The sequence below is a fragment of the Bos mutus genome, unplaced genomic scaffold (assembly GCF_027580195.1).
Source record: "Bos mutus isolate GX-2022 unplaced genomic scaffold, NWIPB_WYAK_1.1 CTG201, whole genome shotgun sequence".
Classification (NCBI taxonomy): Eukaryota; Metazoa; Chordata; class Mammalia; order Artiodactyla; family Bovidae; genus Bos; species Bos mutus.
The window spans coordinates 26075-48361 of record NW_027219464.1 but is presented as its reverse complement, the minus strand read 5'-3'; the positions used below and the strand labels follow the sequence as shown (position 1 = coordinate 48361).

At 38.8% G+C, this 22287-nt stretch overlaps 1 protein-coding gene across 1 annotated transcript in view; it reads right to left on the bottom strand.

Annotated features, from left to right (window-relative positions):
* LOC138986823 (ATP-binding cassette sub-family C member 4-like) overlaps positions 1-22287 on the bottom strand; it is a gene marked incomplete at its 5' end in the record, with an annotated part of 46057 nt that overhangs the window by 526 nt on the left and 23244 nt on the right. Inside the window, 1 exon segment of the mRNA XM_070366754.1 lies at positions 15502-15636. Coding sequence (XP_070222855.1) covers positions 15502-15636 — 135 coding nt within the window.

Sequence of the window (22287 nt, the reverse complement as noted above, 5' to 3'; positions counted from 1 at the left end):
GCTGACTTCCCCTTTGTAGGTGTTAAGTTCCTTCAGTCAGCTCGCCAGGCTCCTCTGTTCATGAAATTCTCCAGGCCAAGAATGTTGGAGTGCCCATGCCCTCCTCTAGGGGATGTTCCCAACTCAGGGATTGAACCGGCGTCCGTTATGTCTCCTGCACTGGCACCAAGGTCTTTACCACTAGCGCTGTCACAATCCTTTTTACCAGTCAGGAATTCTAACTTCTTAAATTCTATCTAATTAGTACCCTGGACTACGGCCATCTTCTAAGAATGTCATCTTTTCCTATATTCCTTAAGGAACAGCTGGGTTCCAACTCCACCAGGCTCGCTCTGTCTCTGTCTCTATGAGCATCTCTCCCTCCCTCTCTCCCTGTGTGTTTTTCACCTTAGGGAACCTAGTTGTGGCAAATTTCATGTGGGTAAAAAAATATTGTTTATTATTTAGTGAATGGGGACACTATTCTTCAGCACATTTTGCTTCTCCTTGGGACACACAGACAGGACTGCAGTATGGATTTGACCAGCCTTTTTCCCTGTTGCAATTATTTCTACTTCCACCTTTTGAGGACCATTCCAGGTATGAGTATCCAGAAGCTATGGGTTCTTTTTAAATTGGAGAGTAATTGCTTTGCAATGTCCTGTTGGTTTCTGCCCTACAATGCAAATATATATAGTCTCTCTCTTGAGCCTGTCTGCCATCCCACCCTTCTAGGTCACCACAGAGCACCTGGATGGGCTCCCTGTGTTATACAGAAGATTCCCACTAGTTATCTATTTTACATATGGTAAATGTGTACCGCTCAGACAGTAAAGAATGTCTTCAATGCAGGAGACCCAGGTTCAATCCCCAGGTAGGGAAGATCCCCGGGAGGAGGAAATGGCAACCCACTCTAAAATTCTTGCCTGGAGAATTCCATGGACAGAGGAGCCTGGCAGACTACAGTCAATGGGGTTGCAAAGAGTTGGACATGACTGAGCAACTAATACACCCACACGCATACACCCAGTGTGTATATATCAATGCTCCTTTCTCAACTTGCCCTACCCTCTCCTTCCCAGCTGTGTCCACAAGTCCATTCTCTACATCTGTATTTCCATTCCTGCCCTGCAAATAGGTTCATCAGTACTATTTTTCTAGATTCCATATTGCTTTAATATATGGTGTTTGCTTTTCTCTGACTTTCTTCACTCTGTAAAACAGGCTCTACATCCACCTCACTACAATGGACTCAAATTCATTCCTTTTTATGACTGAGTAGTATTCCATTCCATGTATGTACCATGTCTTCTTTATCCATTCATCTGTCAGTGGACATCTAGGTTGCTTCCATGACCTGGCCACTGTAAATAGTGCTGCAATGAACATTGGGACACATGTGTCTTTTTTAATTGTGGCTTTCTCAGGGTACATGCCCAGCAGCGGGGTTGCTGGATCATATGGTAGTTTTAGTCTTAGTTTGTTAAGGAATCACCATTCTGTTCTCCACAGTGGTAGTATCAATTTACATTCCCACCAAAAGTGCAGTTTTTGTTGTTGTTCAGTCACTCAGTCATGTCCAACACTTTGCAGCTCCATGGACTGCAGCGTGCCGGGCTTCCCTGTCCTTCCCTATCTCCCGGAGTTTGCTCAAACTGATGTCCACTCAGTCAGTGAAACCATCCAACTATCTCTTTCTCTTTCACTCCCTTCTTCTCCTACCCTCAATCTTTCTCACCATCAGGGTCTTTTCCAATGAGTCAGCTCTTTGCATTATGTGGCCAAAGTATTGGAGCTTCAGCTTCAGCATCAGTCCTTCCAATAAATATTCAGGGTTGATTTCCTTTAGAGTTGACTGGTTTGATCTCCATGCAGTCTAAGGGACTCTCAAGAGTCTTCTCCAGCACCACAGTTTGAAAGCATCAATTCTTCAGTGCTCAGCCTTCTTTATGGTCCAACTCTCACATCTATACATGACTACTGGAAAAACCATAGCTTTGACTACATAGACCTTTGTTGGAAAAGTGATGTCTCTGCTTTTAAATATGCTGACTAGGTTTGTCAGGTTTTCTTCCAGGAAGCAAGTATCTTTTAATTTCATGGCTGTAGTCACCATCTGCAGTGATTTTGGAGCCCAAGAAAATAAAATCTGCCACTGTTTCTACTTTTTCCCCATCTGTTTGCCATGAAGTGATGGGACCAGATGCCATGATCTAATTTTTTTGAATGTTGAGTTCTAAGCCAGATTTTTCACTCTCCTCTTTCACCTTCATCAAGAGGCTCTTTAGTTCTTGTTGGATTTCTGCAAAATTAGGGTGGATTCATCTGCATATCTGAGGTTACTGATATTTCTCCTTTCAAACTTGATTCCAGAGCTCATACTAATGAGTATTCTCTGGGACCATCAGTGTCCTTGCCCCCACAGTGAGTGGTTTTCCCCTCTGCTTTATCCTGTTTCTTCCTGTTGATTTCACAAGCCTTGATCCCAAGGCCATCCCTAATAACCATACCAACACTAAACTCCATCTGGGTCTGTATTCCAGAGAACCAACCTGCAACATGTATCAAAACACATTCCAGTGTTTGGGGAAGATTTTTATTTGAAAATTGATGTTATACACATAATTAAAACATTTCCAAATCCCCAAACAGAATACAAAATTGTAGAAACAATTAGTTAACAAAATTTAAAGTTATAATTTATAAGGCCCAGTTCAAAATGGAAAGAGCAAGGTCCTTCTTTTAAAAATTATTTCAAGGTGGTGACAATAGGACATTAAACCACATATGATTTAGTGTAATAAAAGAGAGGCAGTTAGGGTATTACATAAATATGTTTTACCAAGGATAAAAATTGATCTTAAGGTGGTTTTCCAAAGAGGTGAAAACTGGATTGACACTATAGAATAAGGATATCTCCCTTACATAGACCTTCTCTGTTTTTTAGACTGCAGGATATTGAGGATAATCACTTAGTCATTTTGACTTAAACATTTAGTCACTGAGAGTTCTGTCATAGTACATCCTAATCATCTACCTCTGGAGCAGTGACACATACTGTGGTGGACATGGAGATGTGCTGTCCAGACCTCCCTTCAAGGACTTGTTGCTCCAGCTTCTGGAAATGATACTAGTGGACAACTGTAAGCCACCAGTCCTTCTAGGGGCAACCTAACTGCAATGACCTATCAAAGTGGAGGTGTAAAGCTCTGGCCACTGGATGTGTCAGGACAACCTTGAAGGGCCACCTTCATCTAGAGCCCTTGTGGGGTCAGCTAAGATCACATCTGGCCAGTGATCCAGCTTGAATTATCCCTCTGCTTTATTCTGTCCCTTACTCTTGATTATGCAAGTCTCGATCCCAAGGCCATCCCTAATAATCATCCCAACACTAAACTCCATCTGAGTCTGTATTTCAGAGGACCAACCTGCAACATGTATCAAAATGCATTCCAGTGTTTGGGGAGGAATGTTATTTGAAAATTACTGTTATACACATAATTTCAACATTTCTAAATCCCCAAATAGAATACAAAATTGTAGAAATAGGCTTATGTGTGTGAATGTGGTCACCTATAATTTAAATTCCACAATCTTCTCTGACTAAAATGAAATATTAAAATTCTTATATTGAAACATATGAAACTATAATTTTTATAGGTTAAAAAATAAAAGGTTGACTGTTAGTTTCATATGTTTCGATCTAATAGAAAAAGCCATTAATACTTGGAGTCTAGAGAATATTAGTTATGAATAACTCATGGTAAAAGACATAATTAATAAATAAAATTAGAGACTAGAAAATAAATAATACTATGGATTTTGATCAATACTATGTACCAAAAGTTGTAGGCTGCAGCTAAAGTGTGTCTTTAGGGAAAAAAGTAGGTTTCATATACTTAATCTTTAACTTATATAAGGAAAAAAATAAATGTGTAATTTAAGGATTTAGGAGGACTTTCCTGGTGGTCCAGGGGTGAAAACTCTATGTTTCCAATGCAGAGTGTGCAGGTTTGATTCCTGGTCTGGGAAATAAGATTCCAATGCAATGTGGTACAGTAAAAAAGAAAAAAAATTAGAGAAAATATATCTCAAAATACATAAAAAAATCGAAGGACAGAAATATGATGAACTAAAAAACAAAAATACAGAAGGATAAATCAAGCAAAAGAAATGATCCTTTGAAAATTAATAGGAAAAAGTCATGAAAGGTTATTCAAGAAAAAAATGGAGATAGCTCTAAGAAAATTAAAAAGGAAAAGAAACCCGACAATTATAGATGCTGTAGGGATTGAATATTGAAGATATTGTGAATGACTTTATGCCAATCATGCTTAAAACTCATAGGAAAACCATCAGTTCCTAGAGAAATAAAATTTACCAAAAATGATTATTCAAATAACTGAATACTACTAAAATAATTACCAAAAATGAACTCAATGGTGATAGTTTCACAACATTCTGAATGTGGTTAATGCACAGAAAGGTATTTTTATTTTTAAAAGTGGTTATAATGTTAAATTTTATGTTATATATATATTACAATTAAAAAATGTGAAAAACAACTTCAGTCTAGAAGATAATTGCAAATCACATGTCTGTCTTTCATTATCAAATCCCCTAGAAGGGCTCCTATTTTGAGAAAGCATATTTTTTCCCTCTTATATAGTTAAATACTGTTCTTCTGTATTTTAACCATATATTGCTTTTTTTTGGGGGGGGGGGAACCTCTCTCTCCTATGGTATCACTTAAAGTATATTTTTTAGTTTTCCAATTAGTTTTCTCTGTAGTATTTTAACAGAGATCTTTAGGTGGAATAATGGATCTTACTTATGTTAAAGGAAGTGATGAGACAGAATGGCAACTTCACAGTCTACAAGTAAATAGAATCCCTGATATAACTGGAAAGTACAATGAAATTTGGGGGGCAGTAAAAATCTGTGATGACTTTATCTTTAAGCTTAGAAAATGAGTTTTGGCTCTGGAATCTCTTGAGGCAAAAAACTTGGTAGATAGCTTTTATTGGTGGCCTGTACCTCTGATTTGCATAAGAAAAAAAAACAATATAACATATAAATACAAATAATTTGTAAGAGCTTGAAATCATTGGGTAAGGATGGAGAAAAAATCAAAATAAACTTTCAGTTCAGTTACTTAGTTGTGTCAGACTCTTTGCATCCCCATGGACTGCAGCACACCATGGACTGCAAACTATCATATATGTGTAACTATTTGTTGAGGCTGTAGGAAAATATAACATAGTTTACGCAGTGCAAAAACTATTGGAAAAACACCTTTTGGAATAGATGACATCATGGCAGAATCACGGTGCTGACTCAGCTGTCCATTAGAAGTATTCATAACAACATGCCGGGAGCCAGCAACAGGAGTCCCTACCCATAACAAGGTTATGTGGGAGAGTTCTGGTGGGCAAGGCGAGCCAGAACTCGAGGGGTGCCCCTCTGGGCCTGCCTGAGTGTCTACCCCAAAACCAGAGTCTGCCTGCTTTACTGCTTTGTGCTCTCACCTACACCTCTGACTTAATGGGGGGCTGTCCCCCACCACCATCTCCCTCTCTGAAAAAGAGTTAACTTACAGCTCCAGTTAATAAAGTTCCTGGGTGTGACAAGAGTGTTTTAGTTCACAAACCCCTCAGATGGCTCTCTAACTTGCCTGACAGGTTTACCTGGACTCCTATAGCTATGCCATATGATTGTTTAAAGTCTCCCAGCCAGCGAGAGGCACGGGAAGCTTAAGATATTCAAATAGTATAGAGTCTCTCGGAGAGTTAGAAATTGTCAGAATAGAACTAGTAGAAGATTTCATTGTTGAGCCAATGCTTGCTGCCAAGTTTCCACATCCCCTGTATTGTATCCTTGGAAGTGTATTAATTAATATAGTTGGTATGTAGGAAAAATAAGTAGTGGCCTTGGTGTTAACAACTTTAGACCCTTAAGGTAATAAATTCTTTCCTTTGTTGTAAACCCATTGCACCTCTACCCTGTAGGAATGCAACTTTATCTAACACCTTCAGAGGATGGCTCCAAACTTTAAAATAATTACTCTTAGAGAAAATAAGTCTTATGGTTGACAAACCTTTATCAGAGTCATAAAATGTTAACAGGCCTTCTGGCCAGAAGATGATGTAAATCACTTAAACCATTTGTATACGATAAATTTACAGAAAAGAGAGCTTGGTCTCAATAAGGATCAAAGACTGCTGGCTTTGCATGATTTCACACCCCCTATAATCCTCTGTGTGCAACTTAGGGTATAAAAGCCCCTGTTGAAAATAAAGCTATGGGCCTTGCTCACCGACGCTTGGTCTCCCCGTGTCGTTCTTTCTTGTTTCCTTTTCCTCCTTTTCTCTTCTGTTCTTCCTTCATGCCAAAATAATTGGAGCACAGGGGTCCTCTGCAACCAATTATTTGCCTGGGCTTCTAAGACCCACTCAAGAATGTGCCTAAGGTGGGGCACCTTCTGCTATTCGAGAGGGCGCCTGTGGCCTCCGTGGTCAGAGCAAGTTTGGTGTCACGAACTTTATTGATTTCCTGCGTAAACCAGTTATTATAGAGCATCTAATAAATCTCTGCTTTGCTATTCTAAATCACTGATGCTGTCATCTTGAGGGAATCCCTGGATCCAACTGGGGCTGGACCCCGGCAAACATGTTCATTATTAGTAATTTCCTTTCAATGTATATCTGAGGGGGCAAAATAAAGCAATATATTTAAAGTTTGAAAGTCCCCTCCTAAGGCAATGAATTTCTATGTCCACATATTCATGTGAAGCAAACACATCACTAGTGGAGGCGCAATTGGAAAATCCAGGGATGTATTTATTCTGTAGAGGAAGTAGCCCCATTAGAACCCTTACTGGGGCTAGGCTTAATGCCAAACAACCTACAGATGCTCTTTAGTTCTCACCATTCTGACTCACATAATTTATCATTACATTAAACTAAGTGAAATAATTCTACAGACTCAAAATCTGGAGAAAGTTAAAAACAGGGTGACAAAGCAGCTGGAAAATCCTGCATCTGAACAAGGATTGAGCAAAATGAGCACAATAGATTTGGATGTTAATATTAGGTTCTAATTCCTATGTTTTATACACTCTGACTGACAAGCATCAAAACACTTGTGTATATGTATGAAATATCCTGATGTTTAATTTGTGCAGCAAAGCAGTTATAGTTAACTTGTTGCAGCCCTATTTCTATAGGGCTGGTAGAAATGTGATCTGTGGATAGTGAGTCCCAAGAATGAAAAGAGAATCAAAAGCTTTAACAATGACTCAACCAAGTGACTTTTCTAAAATGTAGGATGATACCCAATAATAGGACAGCTGTTTGCCAGGTCTTTGAGTTCTTGAATTCTACCAATTTCTAACTGAACTGGAAGAGACACACTTTTTCTGATAAATGTATAATCATAACATAAAGGAATGGACAAGGAAATGGCAACCCACTCCAATGCTCTTGCCTGGAAAATCCCATGTATGGAGGAGCCTGGTTGGCTGCAGTCCATGGGGTCGCTAAAAGTCAGACATGACTGAGTGACTTCACTCTCACTTTTCACTTTCCTGCATTGGAGAAGGAAATGGCAACCCACTCCAGTGTTCTTGCCTGGAGAATCCTATGGACGGAGAAGCCTGGTAGGCTGCAGTCCATGGGGTCGCACAGAGTTGGACACGACTGAAGTGACTTAGCAGCAGCAGCAGCAACATAAAGGAAATGAAATTCTGTCAAGTTTCTCTTTCCACAATCACTCGTTTTTAGGCATTGTACCATATCTCAGTTCCTTGATAGATGCATAGAACAAAATGAAATAATGTCAAGACTTGTGAGCTCTTATCTCAAAATGTGTTATGTTGAAAAAGGACTTATTTCCTCAAGAAGAATGTGAAAAGATTTGTTTGAGTCTTTAAAATAGAATTTATACCATCTATCTGAGACTGACTCATGTCACAAACTGTGTCACTTATATAACTCCAGATTACTTTATAAAATGGCTTCATGGCCTGAAATACTTGAAACTGAACACTGAAAATGAGGTTTCCGTGTATAAAATCTTTGATTTGACCTTCCTCTTTCTCATCTTTTGCCATGTTGTAGATCACACTCTCGGAGAAGGCAATGGCAACCCACTCCGGTACTTTTGCCTGGAAAATCCCATGGACGGAGGAGCCTGGTAGGGTACAGTCCATGGGGTCACTAGGAGCCAGACACAACTGAGTGACTTCACTTTCACTTTTCACTTTCATGCATTAGAGAAGGAAATGCAACCCACTCCAGTGTTCTTGCCTGGAGAATGCCAAGGACAGGGGAGCCTGGTGGGCTGCCATCTATGGGGTCACACAGAGTTGGATATGACTGAAGCAACTTAGCAGCAGCAGAAGCAGCAGCAGCAGATCATACTCTGGATGACAGCAGAAATAAGAAAAAGCATCTTTTCACAGGGCAGGTGATGAAGGGAGTTGAGATGTCTGAACACTTGTTAGCAGAGTCCTTGTGGATGGGCTGTGCTTGGGATAGAGAAGCCCAGTCTCACCTCTCTCTCCTGGGACCACTGCAGACCCTGGAAAAATCACTTAAGTTCTCTCTGCCCTGGCTGCCTCATTTGTGAAGTGAGACAATTGGCCTACCTCATAGGAACTAAGGGATGGCTACAAACTGCAGGTTGAAAACGCTGAGCTAAGTTTGGGTGTGATAATGATGCTGTTCAGAGATGTGTCCCCTTAGTCCATGGAAAGTAGCAGCATCAGCCAGCTTAAGCAAGGAAAACAAAACACCTGGGAGCCCCTCTTGTGAATCTTTTTATTTTATCTTTATAGAAGTTCAGAGTCAAAGATAGTTAAAAGATTACTAACACCTTTTAACTTGTCCCTTTGAAAAGTTACTTAGCTTCCTCTGCCTCAGTTTCTCCACCTGAGGGATAATACTGCCAGTTTTGTCTTAAAACTCAACATTCAGAAAACTAAGATCATGGCATCCAGTCCCATAAGTTCATGGCAAATAGATGGAGAAACAATGAAAACAGTGACAGTCTTTATTTTCTTCTATTTTCACCACTGCAGATGGTGACTATAGTCATGAAATTAAAAGACACTTGCTCCTTGGAAGAAAAGCTATGACTAACCTAGACAGCATATTAAAAAGCAGAGACATTACTTTGCCGACAAAGGTCTATCTAGTCAAAGCTATGGTTTTTCCAGTAGTCATGTATGGATGTGAGAGGTGGACCATAAAAAAAGCTGAGAAAGCCAAAAAATTGATGCTTTTGAACTGTGGTGTTGGAGAAGACTCTTGAGAGTCCCTTGGACTGCAAGGAGATTAAACCAGTCCATCCCAAAGGAAATCAGTTCTGAACATTCATTGAAAGGGCTGATCCTGAAGCTGAAGCTCCAATACTTTGGCCACCTGATGTAAAGAACTGACTCATTGGAAAAGACCCTGATGCTGGGGAAAATTGAAGGCAGGAGGAGAAGGGGACGATAAAGGATGAGATGGTTGGATGAGCAGTTGGCGATGGATAGGGAAGCCTAGCATACTGCAGTCCATGGGGTCATGAAGAGTCAGACACAACTGAGTAACTGAACTGAACTGAACTGAACTGACAGCTCAGAGTGGTTGTGAAGATTAAAAGACACAATGCCAAAAAAGTTCAAAATCAGGGCAAGGAGTATATAAGACCAGTGAGTATTTGTTTTCTTATCCCTCTTCCTCTCCTTCTTTTGGGTTTGTTTCATTATAGTTCCTCCAATGTAGGTTGAAATTAAGTTTAGTATTTAAACTCCAGCTTCTAAAGAAAGTCATCATCATGGAATTAGATATAACTGAAAGCAACAGAGCAATAAAAGGTGACCTATATGTATAAAGTTCAGCAATCAATGATTCAGTATATGCAGAATTCTGGCTACACTCTGTACATTCTCACTAAATTGCATGACAGAGTATGACATGATTAAAGCGACTTAGCAGCAGCAGCAGAAGCAGTTCAATCCCCGAAACTCTCAAATTCTTCATCTTCAAAGTAGGTATAACTTTGATACTGTTGTCTGCCAGTATGTATACAAAGTTAGAGTTCTGGAAAGTTAGAGAGGATTTTGCTTTCAACTTAATGGAATAATGGATTTTCTCTCCCCTTATCCTCTCAAAAAGCATCCCTAAAACCCAGCGTACTGAGAGATTAAAAATTAGCCTCATCTTTGTTGAAATAAGAAGTCATTTGAAACCCCAAATGACAAAATATCTGGACAGACTGCTCTCAGCAACTGGATACAATGGGTGTGGCAAGACAGAGAGATGTTTTTATGGAGCCAGATTCCAGCAGTCATGGGAGAGCACAGTTTTCCAACTAACTGTCAAATTCTAAGGTTTGTCAGGGAGGAACTATCATCTGTGCCTAAAGAAGGTACATTGGTGGGGTTCTAGAGAAGCAAGATTCTGACATTCAGTCAGCATTGATTGTCCATCTCTGCAGGTTAGGGAGGAGTACAGGCTAAGTGAATATTTCTCCTTCACTTATACATCAACACATACACACGTAATCTCTCTCTCTCCCTCTCTGTCTGGGTCATAAGGAACATCTTTTTTAAGCAGAGAGAATTTCCATTAGCCTGAAATAATGCCTTAGCCAGAACTATCCAGCAAATATGTATGCATACGCATGTGTGTGTGTGTGTCGCTCAGTCATGTCCAACTCTTTGTGACTCCACGGACTGTAGCCCACCAGGCTCCTCTGTCCATGGAGTTCTCCAGGCAAGAAACTGGAGTAGGTAATCCCACAAATAAATGGCCCAAAAAACACTCAAGTCAAACGTGAATGGTAGGAATCACAATGATTTAAAAAATAGCAAAGGATCTATAAAATACACAGGTGGAAATGAGGAAAAGGAACAAGATAAGCATATGATGGATGAAAAAATGTTCCCTGAGCAAATTAAAATTATGAAAAAATCATAACATTACATTCAAAGAAAATTTAGTAGAACAAAAAACCCATGGACAACAGACATCTGGGAGCACAGGGAAACATGGCATAGCAACAGATGATGAAACAAGAGTTGAAAGAGCACAAAAATGAACTGGAAGAGGAAAATTAAAGCAACAAAAAATTGATCTTTTTGAAGGCAGCACAAAGAAGATTAGCCATTGCTGAGAAAAACATATAAGACATGGGGGACAGGATTAAGAAAGCAAGGCAAATAATTTTAGTTTTGAACCAGTTTGGATTTAAAGCTGGGAATATTAAATGAATGAAAGTCACTTAAAAATAATAGAAAATAGAATTCATATTGAAAACCCAAGTCATATATCTATGGACTGAAAAATTGGATCATCAAAAATACCAAAACAAAATGACAAGAACTATAAAGTGAAACTTGGCACAATATAAGACCAGGTCACCTCTCTAAATCCAGACCACATCAAATAATGTGGTCCAAAATAAATAATGATAGAGAAAACCTAAATAATGACATTAATAAACTGATCTAACTAAAAATTAAACTCTAAGTAAGTTCATTTGTTTCACTTCTTTTTAGATTCCACATATAAGGGATGGATCCACTGGAGAAGGGATAGGCTACCCACTCCAATATTCTTGGGCTTCCCTTGTGGCTCAGCTGGTAAAGAATCTTCCTGTAATGCAGAAGACCTGGGTTCGATCCCTGGGTTGGGAAGATCCCCTGGAGAAGGGAAAGGCTACCCACTCCAGTATTCTGGCCTGGAGAATTCCATGGACTCTATAGTCCATGGGGTCACAAAGAGTTGGACACAACTGAGCAACTTTCACTTTTCATATGATATCCCTCCAAAATGAACTTATAAGACAGAAATGGACTCACAGACTTAGAGAACAAACTTATGGCTGCCAGGTGAAGGATGGAGGAAGGGGTAGTTAGGGAGTTTGGGATGAATTTGTACACACCGCTGTATTTAAAATGGATAACTAACAAGGACCGACTGTATAGCACATGGAATTCTGCTCAGTGCATTTTGGCAGCCTGGATGGGAGGGGAGTTTGAGGGAGAATGGATACAGGTATACGAGTGGTTGAGTTTATTTACTGTTCACCTGAAACTATCACGTATTTTTACTTGGCTTTACCCTAAAACAAAATTTAAACTTTTTAAAAATTAAACTCTCTGCCTTAAATAGTAGTCCATCTTTTTAAATGCCCAAACAACTTTCACAAAAATTACCTATGTATTAGCACACAAAAAAGTATTAATAAATAGTATTTCTGAGTGTAAATAGTATAGACAACTCTTTTGGATCACAAGTCAACACTGATGAGTAAAATAGAAAATGTAAAATGCAATCTTCTATCCCCAGGAAGTCTTGAAGAACTCTTTCTCAAATAATTTTTAGGCTGAAGAGGATATGAAAACCAAAATTGCAGAATTTATATAAAAAACTTAAGTATGATCAAAGTATACACACCAGAAACTATAAAATATAGCTATATCAGTATTCAGAGCCTTAGAATATTTATATTAATAAAAAGTAAGGATGAAGATAAATTCATTCAAAAAGAAGCAACAACAAAATAAATCAATGGAAGGAAGGAATTAATACAGACAAAAACAGAAAAATGATAAACAGAATACAAATAATAAGTTTGAAAGCATCTTCCTTGGAAAAGTGAAAGTCACTCAGTTGTGACCACTCTTTGTGACCTCATGGACTATACAGTCCATGGAATTCTCCAGACCAGAATACTGGAGTGGGTAGCCTTTCCCTTCTCCAGGGGATCTTCCCAACCCAGGAATTGAACCCAGGTCTCTCGCATTGCAAACAGATTCTTCTCCAGCTGAGCCACAGGGGAAGCCCTTGGGGGAAAAAAAAATCAAACTATATTTGTTAATTTGAAGGGAAAATGAGGGGTAGGGAATGGAGAAAGCATAAATACTAAGTAGCCATTACAAAAAATTAAGAAAACTAAATGCATTGATATAATCTGAGATATAATAATAAATGAAAACATCAAGGAACAACTATCATTTATGTTTAAAAACAGGGAGACCACATATGCCCAAGTTTCTTCACTGATGCACAGAACATGTCAAGAGGGCAGTCAGAGATGGAGCTGGATCTCCACCTGGGGGAGGAGTTGTGTGATGACCAGAGTGGGAGAGCAACTTGCAATTTATCAAATGTTAAACCATTATTATTATCCCCATTTTTAAAGAAACTGTCAAAACTATAAATATTGACCTTTGAAAAATTTAAATTGGTATAAAAGTTAATTAAAAATAAAATGAACAGCCAAACTAAAAAACAAAAAAGAAACTTTTAAGAAAAAATTTTGGAGTTTTGTAGCATTAGGTATGGGCTTCCCTGATAGCTCAGACAGTAAAGAATCTGCCTGCAATGTGGGAGACCTCGGTTCAAACCCTGGACTGGGATGATCCCCTGGAGGGGGAGGGCATGGCAACCCACCCCAGTATTCTTGCCTGGAGAATCCCATGGACGGAGGAGTCTGGTGGGCTATAGTCCATAGGGTCACAAAGAGTCAGACAGAACTGAGCAACTAAGCACAGCACAGCATCAGATATATCATTTGTTTAAAAACTGACAATTAAAAATACATTTTAATTATTTTGGGTTTCTAAAGCTTAGAAGAACTATGGGTACATTTTTTTATTATTGGGAGGTAAGGGTTCAATGTAAGCATTTATAAAATGATCCCACCTTTATATTATACTCTACATTTGCACACAATATAAGTACTTATGAAAAGTTCAGGACACAGACTTCACTGCCCCTAAATCTAGGTTTGAACTCCGACTCTGCCAACTCTTCAGCCAGTTCTGTGACCCTGGACAGTGTCCTACCCTGTTAACAGTGGTAGGTACTGCTCTTCATTTCTAAGGAAGAGGAGTAAGATGAAAGAGTGACAGAGGGAACTTGGGATACATTATTAGATACATCTTTCATACAGAAGTACTTAGATACTGGGACATCTTTTCTTTAAGAGATGTTTTAAATACTACATAAGTAGTTTTATTCTACTCACAAGTGAAAATCTGGGAAATGCAGAAAAGTATGAGCAAAGAAAAGGCACCCACCATTTAATGCCCAGAGATAAAGTTATGACAGGAAACCTCACCACATACAAGTAGAAGTCTCATCCCTCCCTAAGCCACGCATCTCAAGGGGCAGGAACACCAGACTTTCCTTCCCTCCATCCCCCATCAGTCCCATTCCCACATTGTTCCAGAAAAAAATCACAGGAAGGAAGCTGCACAGCAATGGCCAAGGTCCTTAAGCCAGACCTCAGTTACCACATCTGTACAATAGGACACTACCACCTGACCACTGTTAGAAACCATGTGACCTGAATGCTACTCATCTAGCACAGTTCTTGTGGTCACCCTAGGGTGAAAGAGCAGATAAAACCAAGGAGGGTCTTGGAATGCAGGAACAGAAAAACCAGACCCTTTTCATCTTTACCCTCACCCATGTTGTGACTATTAACAGATTTCAGGTCCTCCTGAGCAGTATAACCTGTCTCCCCTCCTACCCCATATAGGGAGAAGGTATTTGCCTTACTTTTCCCCCAACCCAATATACCTGCCTCATCCAATCAGCAAATGACCCACATAACCCCTATCCCATTCCTTGTATCCTGGGTATAAAAATGGATCAAGGACACCTGTTCAGCATTGGCTCTCTCTAAGGATGCCAGCCCACTGTGATGGCAGTGACTCACCACTCCCCCACTCAAATAAACTTTATTCTCCTTTCAGTCTGCCTTGTGTCTGGAAATTCTTTTCCAACCCACACTCGGACCACAACAGTCCTCACACATGTACAGGGCTTAGTGCTTTCACACATCTCATCTCTGCGGAAATGCTTTGCAAACCATCAGACTCCATTCAGAACACAGTGTTAAGGTATTGTGAATTTCTGATTTGTCCTGATGACAACTGCATTTTCCACAAAGTAGAAGCAGCATGTGGAGGCAAATCACCTCATTCTGAACAACAACAACAAAAAAACTAGGGAGAAGGTGACAGTATCACAAAGTAGTTTTCTTCACATACTAGAAAACAGAAGTGACCTACACTTGACCTTCAAGATATTCCCTAGACCCAAAATATTCCATAATTTTCCCCACAAACTCTCAAAACTCCTAGATGTTCCCTGAGAGCCCTTGAATCACAAATGTACTGAGCACCAATCAGAATGAAGTATAAGGGGTGTACAAAAGGTGAGTGTTCCGTGTTCCATGGGAATCTGAACCTACAGTCCAAGTGTGTGCTAAATCCAATCTGAAATCTCTCAGGCACATGAGTATTTACACATCCTACACCCCTCTCACAGCACTGCTGCAGATTCTCAGCAGACCTGCCTTTAATCTGCAACGTGTTGTTAAGACCCAGTCATGAAGCTTTGTCTCTAGAGGCTTCTGACTGAAAAGGGCACAGAGTGCTTGTTACTAGACCCCTGGTGGAGATTGTAAGGAGTGAAACCTGGAGAAAAACTTTCATTACAACTTCCTGCAGCTCACCTGTCTTGCTCTTTCAGTGAGGGCGGTGGCCTCGCTCTTGTCTAACTCTTGCACCATCTTGTGAAATAGTCTGTCTCTATTTTGCACCAAAACATACGGCTCATCATATTCTTCCAGGCTCTCTGAATCCAAAACCTGTTAATTAGCAGAAAGAAACCCATTGACACACAATGTTTCTCAGTAACAAAACTCAGACAATATTTCTAAAAGGGATAGGGCAGGGAGAATACAATCTACTGGGTTTTAGACCTAGTGACTTTTAAATGGTTTGATTTTACCCTTTTTGACTAGGCAGATAGAGGCCTAAGTTGACCTTTTATTATTATAGTGTTATAGGAAAGGAAGACAATGAAAGTTTTAGACTCTGATTATGGGCACTGAGCTGTCTGTGGCATTTGATTTTTGCCAAGGGCATTTGGGGTTGTTACAATTAATTAGTGCTTTTAGCTCTCAGATTTTGAGCTTTGAAGCCTATGTATACAGACATTCAAAGTTGGGAAATCACTTTATTCAAGAAAATCAAATTCAATACACCTAAAAATTAGGGCTTCACTGGTAGCTCAACTGGTAAAGAATCCATCTGCATTGCAGGAAACCCTGGTTCAATTCCTGGGTTGGAAAGATCTGCTAGAAAAGGGATAGGCTACCCACTCCAGTATTCTTAGGCTTCCCTGGTGGCTCAGCCAGTAAAGAATCCACCTGCAATGTGGGAAATCTGGGTTCTATCCCTGACTGGGATGATCCCCTGGAGAAGGGAACGGTTGGCTACCCACTCCAGTATTCTGGCCTGGAGAATTCAGTGGCATGGACTATACAGTCCATGGGGTCATAGAAGAGTTGGACACAACTGAGTGACTTTCACTTTCAAAAATTAGATTCATGTCATACAGTGACCTGTATGACAGTGACCTGATAGCAAATGAATTGTTAAGTTGTTTTGACAGCATACATGCATATTTGGGGAAAAAATAAGTGCTTCTGAATTTCTTTGGCATCCTGGAATATGTCGGTTGCTAAGAGGGCTTTCCCAGTGGCTTAATCAGGAAAGAATACACCTGCAATGCAGGAGATGAGGGTTTGATCCCTGGGTTGGGAAGATCCTCTGGAGTAGGGTATGGCAACCCACTCCAATATTCTTGCCTGGAGAATCCCACAGACAGAGGAGCTTAGAGGGCTACAGTCTATGAGGTCACAAAGAGTCGGACATGACTGAAGCGACTTAGCACGCATGTAATAGGGGATCAAATCTCTTGCTGGAGAGGTTAAGGTGCTTCTTGAAGTTGATGTGGTTGTTCTTTATTTATGTGTGTGTGTGTGTGTGTGTGTGTGTTTTGTTCTGAGAGTGAAATGCTGGCAAAAGAGCTGCTACATAAGTAGCTTGAACAGGACTGTGTAGCACAGAAGGGATCTGTAGAAATTCAATTTTTCTCTGTAAATAAGACTAAATAAGTAAGAAATTGAGCTCCAAATTCTACAGATCATGGTGTGCACAGCACAGCAGAGTAGCTGAATCTGAATGCTGAAAATCTGAATCCATTTTCAAAAATTACCTTTCTTTGCTTCTTTCCCTTTCTTCAACTGCTTACCTTCCAAGCACTTTTATACACAGTAAGATATTGTGTATCTAAGGCAATACACTAAAACTCTAAACAGGACACAGGTCATTTTTCCACATCTAGGTATTGCAGTTAATTTTATCCATGGTATTTAATTGAAAACATTTATTAAGTCTCATAAAGCCATCATGTTCCTCTTTTGTTTACTACTGTGAATTACTTCCAGCATGTGGCTTTCTCAAAAGAGTTTAACAATAATTGAATCTATCACATCTACATGATAATTAAAATGTCCTATGATTTGGCATGCCTGTCTAGATGCCCCAAGGGCTTCTCAGGTGATCTAGTGGTAAAGAACCTGGCTGCCAGTGCAGGTAGATGTAAAAGCTGTAGGTTCGATCCCTGGGCCCGGGAAGATCCCCTGGAGGAGGGCTCGGCAACCCACTCCATTATTCTTGCCTGGAGAATCCCCATGAACAGAGGAACCTGCTGGGCCATGGTCCATGGGGTCGCAAAGAGTTGCATATGTCTGAGTGACTAAGCACAGCACACTCAACAACCTCCTGGCAATTTAAAGGAAAGGCTAATTTTTTGATTAAGGGAATCCAAAAATGCTGAAACAACTGACACAGTGAAAATGACTGTATTCTTACCACTCAAATATGAAGATGCATCTTGGATTTGGAAAATTTTTATGGTTGGCTGTCTTAAAGAAAGATGACAACCCAAATAAACTTTATATGAAACTATGAAATTACTGGATATATTATTTAATAGAACAGGACCTGAGTCATTGTCAGGAATGAGAGGAAAACCTGAGAGAAAAGTAACTTACTGGAGGTTCCTATTAAGTTTTACAAGGAAAAATACATTGAAAAATTTCATATAAATGCAAACTGAAATTTCACTAGTGAGGGTCTTACCATTATCGTGTCGCTGTCAATAATGGTGTTCAATCTGTGTGTGATGGTCAGCACAGTGCACTGGGCAAATTTCTCACGGATTATTGTTTAATCAACTCATCAGTTCTGAAATCAAAGACGTTGAATTTAGTTTAGCAAAGACAGAAAAAGAAGCCTTATGAATTAAAAATATCATGTGGTATCTTTAAAATTTTTGAAAACTCAATACTTTAAGACATAATCTTGTTCTTGAAAAACTAAGTATGATAAGACTACTTAGAAATTTACAATTTTGCATTAAACAATGAGAAATAGACTTCTCTTGAAATTGCTTATAACTATCAGAGCTGGATTTAGGAGTCTAGCTCTCTTAGGATGCCTCATAACAACATTAACACCCTATAAAATATTTTGGTTTCTTTCTTTGTTTCCTGGAATTAATGTCTCTGGGGTAAAAGAGCACTTAGAAACACTTCTCAGCATCATTAAGTGTTTTCTGATTATCACATTTAAAATGCTAATTCCAGGTTTCATGGACCTCAGCTCCATACCTTGGATCCACATTTGATGTGGTTTTGTCAATAATCAGTATCTTGTTTTTCCTGAGAAAAGCCCTGGCAAGGCACACCAGTTGTCTCTGTCCAACACTCAAGTCTGAACTTGATTCTGCTAAGTTGGTATCTATTTTACCAGGAAGATCTTCAATGGCTTATTTCAGTTGTACCCGTGGATGCAGAAAGAAGGATGACATTTTATAAAAGAATTACTACTGAAATAGATGACTTTTGGACATTAGAGCTTTGATGTCCTCAGGACTTCTTATGTATCTTACATGTACAGGCACATGATGGGGAGGTCTCTTTCCAATGACCATTCCCTGAGAAAGTTGGTGGAGTCAGTCAGGACAGAAAGATCTCAGTGTCCCCCATCCCTGCCACAGGACATTCACCAGAAACACACCAAGGGATTAAAGAAATTTCTCACAGATGAAGCTATTTCTCTCAATGTGGTTTAAACAGAAAAGTTAAAGGATCCTCATGGTTCAGTTGTTTCCCATAGTACATTCTGTATAGGAGTTGCTACAATAAAGAGAAAAAAAATATTTTTAGTTACTGCAGAAGGTATGGTTCTCTGAAGATATAAACTTATCACTACTTTATGATTTTGGAAGGTGTAAAGTTTTAATCTGCCTACAATGCAGAAGATCTGGGTTTGATTCCTGGGTCAGGAAGATCCCCTGGAGGAGGGAAGGGCAATCCATGCCAATATTCTTGCCTGGATAATCCCATGGACAGAGGAGTCTGGCAGTCTATAGTCCATGGGGTCACAAAGAGTCAGACACAACTGAGCAACTAATACTTTTACTTCACTTTCAAAGGTTTAAAAAAAAAAATACAAATTCAAACAGTGACAAACTGTACTTCATACATTAGTAAACCTACAGTGTATTTTGGCTTTGGTTCTTTCCCAATTTTAATCCCTTAAGTACTGGCCCAGTCAAGTGCATTTTCTTCAATGTTATAAATGTTTTTTCTGGTGAATGAAAACTGAGGAAAAACAGTACATGATATAACATCTTATTTCCCACATACCATGGAAATAGGTGATGTTTGGATTAATCTATCTCATAAAATCATAAACACAAAATCTTAAAAAAACAAAATTTTAACCATCAATTTTAATCTGAAACTACATTGGGTGGCAGGAACCAGTGAATATTTGTTTTGGGGAAATATAGAATAAAAACCAATCTCAAGCTATACTTGCAGTTAAAGAACAAAGAGTAACTATACTTTGTATTAAGAGACCAATAGATTATATTGATGAATATTGGCCAATAACCATGGTCACAGAAAAACAAAATCAAATAAGAAAATGCCAAGGGTGAGTGGGCAATGTTTTTGTGGTATCCTAAATGCTCGAACACTTCTTTGAATGGGATCCTGAACTGTGCTCTTGATGGAGTTTAATCCTGGGAAAAGGCAATTCTCAGTTAGGGTTAAACATGGTATTATCATTCAGTGATAGCATGAAAGGTATTCAAAATCTAAAGGGCAAGATTTGGATTGTGGTGCAAGTGGTTATACTTAAAATTACAAAATGGAAGATGTCAGCTTGGTTACCCCCTGCCCCACCTCCATTACAGGGAAGACAACTTACTGAGTACTCTATGAAGCATATTCATAGGTCTACACTAGGTGATGGGACTGATAAAAAAGCATGACTGTGGCAAAGCTTTTAATCTATTTTCCTTCTGAGTTGAATTTGGCAATCCTTGTATATGTAAACAGGTCTTTTATTTTTTTTTTTTTTTTTGACCTTGGGCAGTAATTATGAATTTATTTGGGAATTTCATAATCCTCTATTGGAATATACATAATATGTAAAAATATTGATTTACACAATAGTAAAATTATAATTACCATGTTCATAAATCTTGGTTTTTACATTTCAATTCCCAAAGCAAACTTCATTAAAATTGGTAGTTCTTGCTTGACTATGATGTTCAGCAAGTGCAGTTATTTTATTTTATTTATTTTAATAAAAATTCAGAATTCTTGAACAGTAATTCATACCAAGTAACAAAACTCAGATACTATATAACTGATTTAGATAAAACCTTAAATATTAAACAGAAGTCAGCTTACCAGGCTCTGGTAATAAAAGTCCAAAAAACCAATTCAGTTTACTAAATTTACTTCCCTGTCCAAGCCCTGACCAAATTTCTGCTTTGAGCCTACAGTAGACAGTACTTTAAAAAGCAGAAGCAATGAGAATGAGAAAGGGAAAAAATGTATTACTTTTATTTTAAGGTTGCTTTTAAGTCAGAAGTTGCACTGAAAGGTTCTCAATGCTTAGTTCAAATAGGTTGTTGTTTGATCAACAACCTTAGTGTGTTGTCACACACTAAGTCACGTGTGACTCTTTGTGACCCCATGGACTACATGTAGCCCACGCTAGGCTCCTCTGTCCATGTGATTCTCCAGGCAAGAATACTGGAGTGGGTTAAACTGGTCTTTGTTAAAACTGACATCCTGACTTTGAAGAAATAAGCTCACACTTGTGCCTGACTCATGCCATTTTATCACTAATCTAATTTATTTTCCTTCAAGTTATCCATATTGGCCTGATAATGAGTAACAGTTGTAAGGTGAAAATGTTTTTCAGAAAATACTGTTTTCTGAGACTCTGTCTTCATTTATGAATCAGGATTGTTATGAGAATGATACAAATATGAAGACCCTCTGTAGTGTAATCATATAATCAAGTTATAACTAAGTATTAGAATGGAAAAAAAGGCAACAGAGTCAGTAGGAGTTTCAACCAGAGAATCTTAAAACATATTTGATAATACTGTAATATTATTATTCTACTTATTGAATGAGATAACTGTACTATGTAAATGAATGTCCTTGCTCTTATAAGGTATATATTAATGTATTTAAAGGTGAATTGCAACTTTTAATGAAAGTGTCAGTGACTTACTTTCAAACAGTTTAGCAAAATGTAGATTGTAGAAGCAAAGAAGCAAATATGGAAAAATATTAATATCTGGTAAATCTAGGTGAAATTGTGTATATGTGTTCATCACACTACTCCTTTTGTGTTCTTGTGATCTGAAAATTTTAAAATGAAAAATTAGGGCCTTGAAGCTAGGCAGCTGATGCATAAGTCCTGCCTGGTTCTGCCAATTGGATAAATTCCTGAACTTCATTTATTTTGGATTTATAAAATGTAAATAAGCCATTAATGCTGTAATAATAAAGGTGTGTACCTACTAACATTGTTAGAATGTGGAGAACTTACAAAACTTCTTGATACAAAGTGATCAATAGAAAAGTGTAAGTGAAGTCACTCAGTTCTTTGTGTCCAATTCTTTGTGAACCCATGGACTGTAGCCGGCCAGGCTCCTCCCTCCATGGGATTCTGCAGGCAAAAATACTGGAGTGGATTGCCATTTCCTTCTCCAGGGGATCTTCTGACCCAGGGATTGAACCCGGGTCTCCCAGATTACAGACAAACTCTTTACCATCTGAGCCACCAAGGAATCCCAGATCAGTAGATCAGTTGCCCATAATTAATAATGCTGTCAGCTAGCCTCTCTTCATGTTGTGATTTATTTTTCTCCTTTGCATGTATCAACACTGAGACTATTACATATGCACTGGATGTTCTCCATCTTCTCCACAAGAATTTAAGCTCCAAAAGGGTAGAGATTTTGCCTCTTAATGACTGTGACAGCCCCAGACTCTGCAACCATGCCCATCTAAGAATTTCTTAGCAATATTTGTTGGCTGGTGTGAACGAAGCTAAAAGATCATCTCATT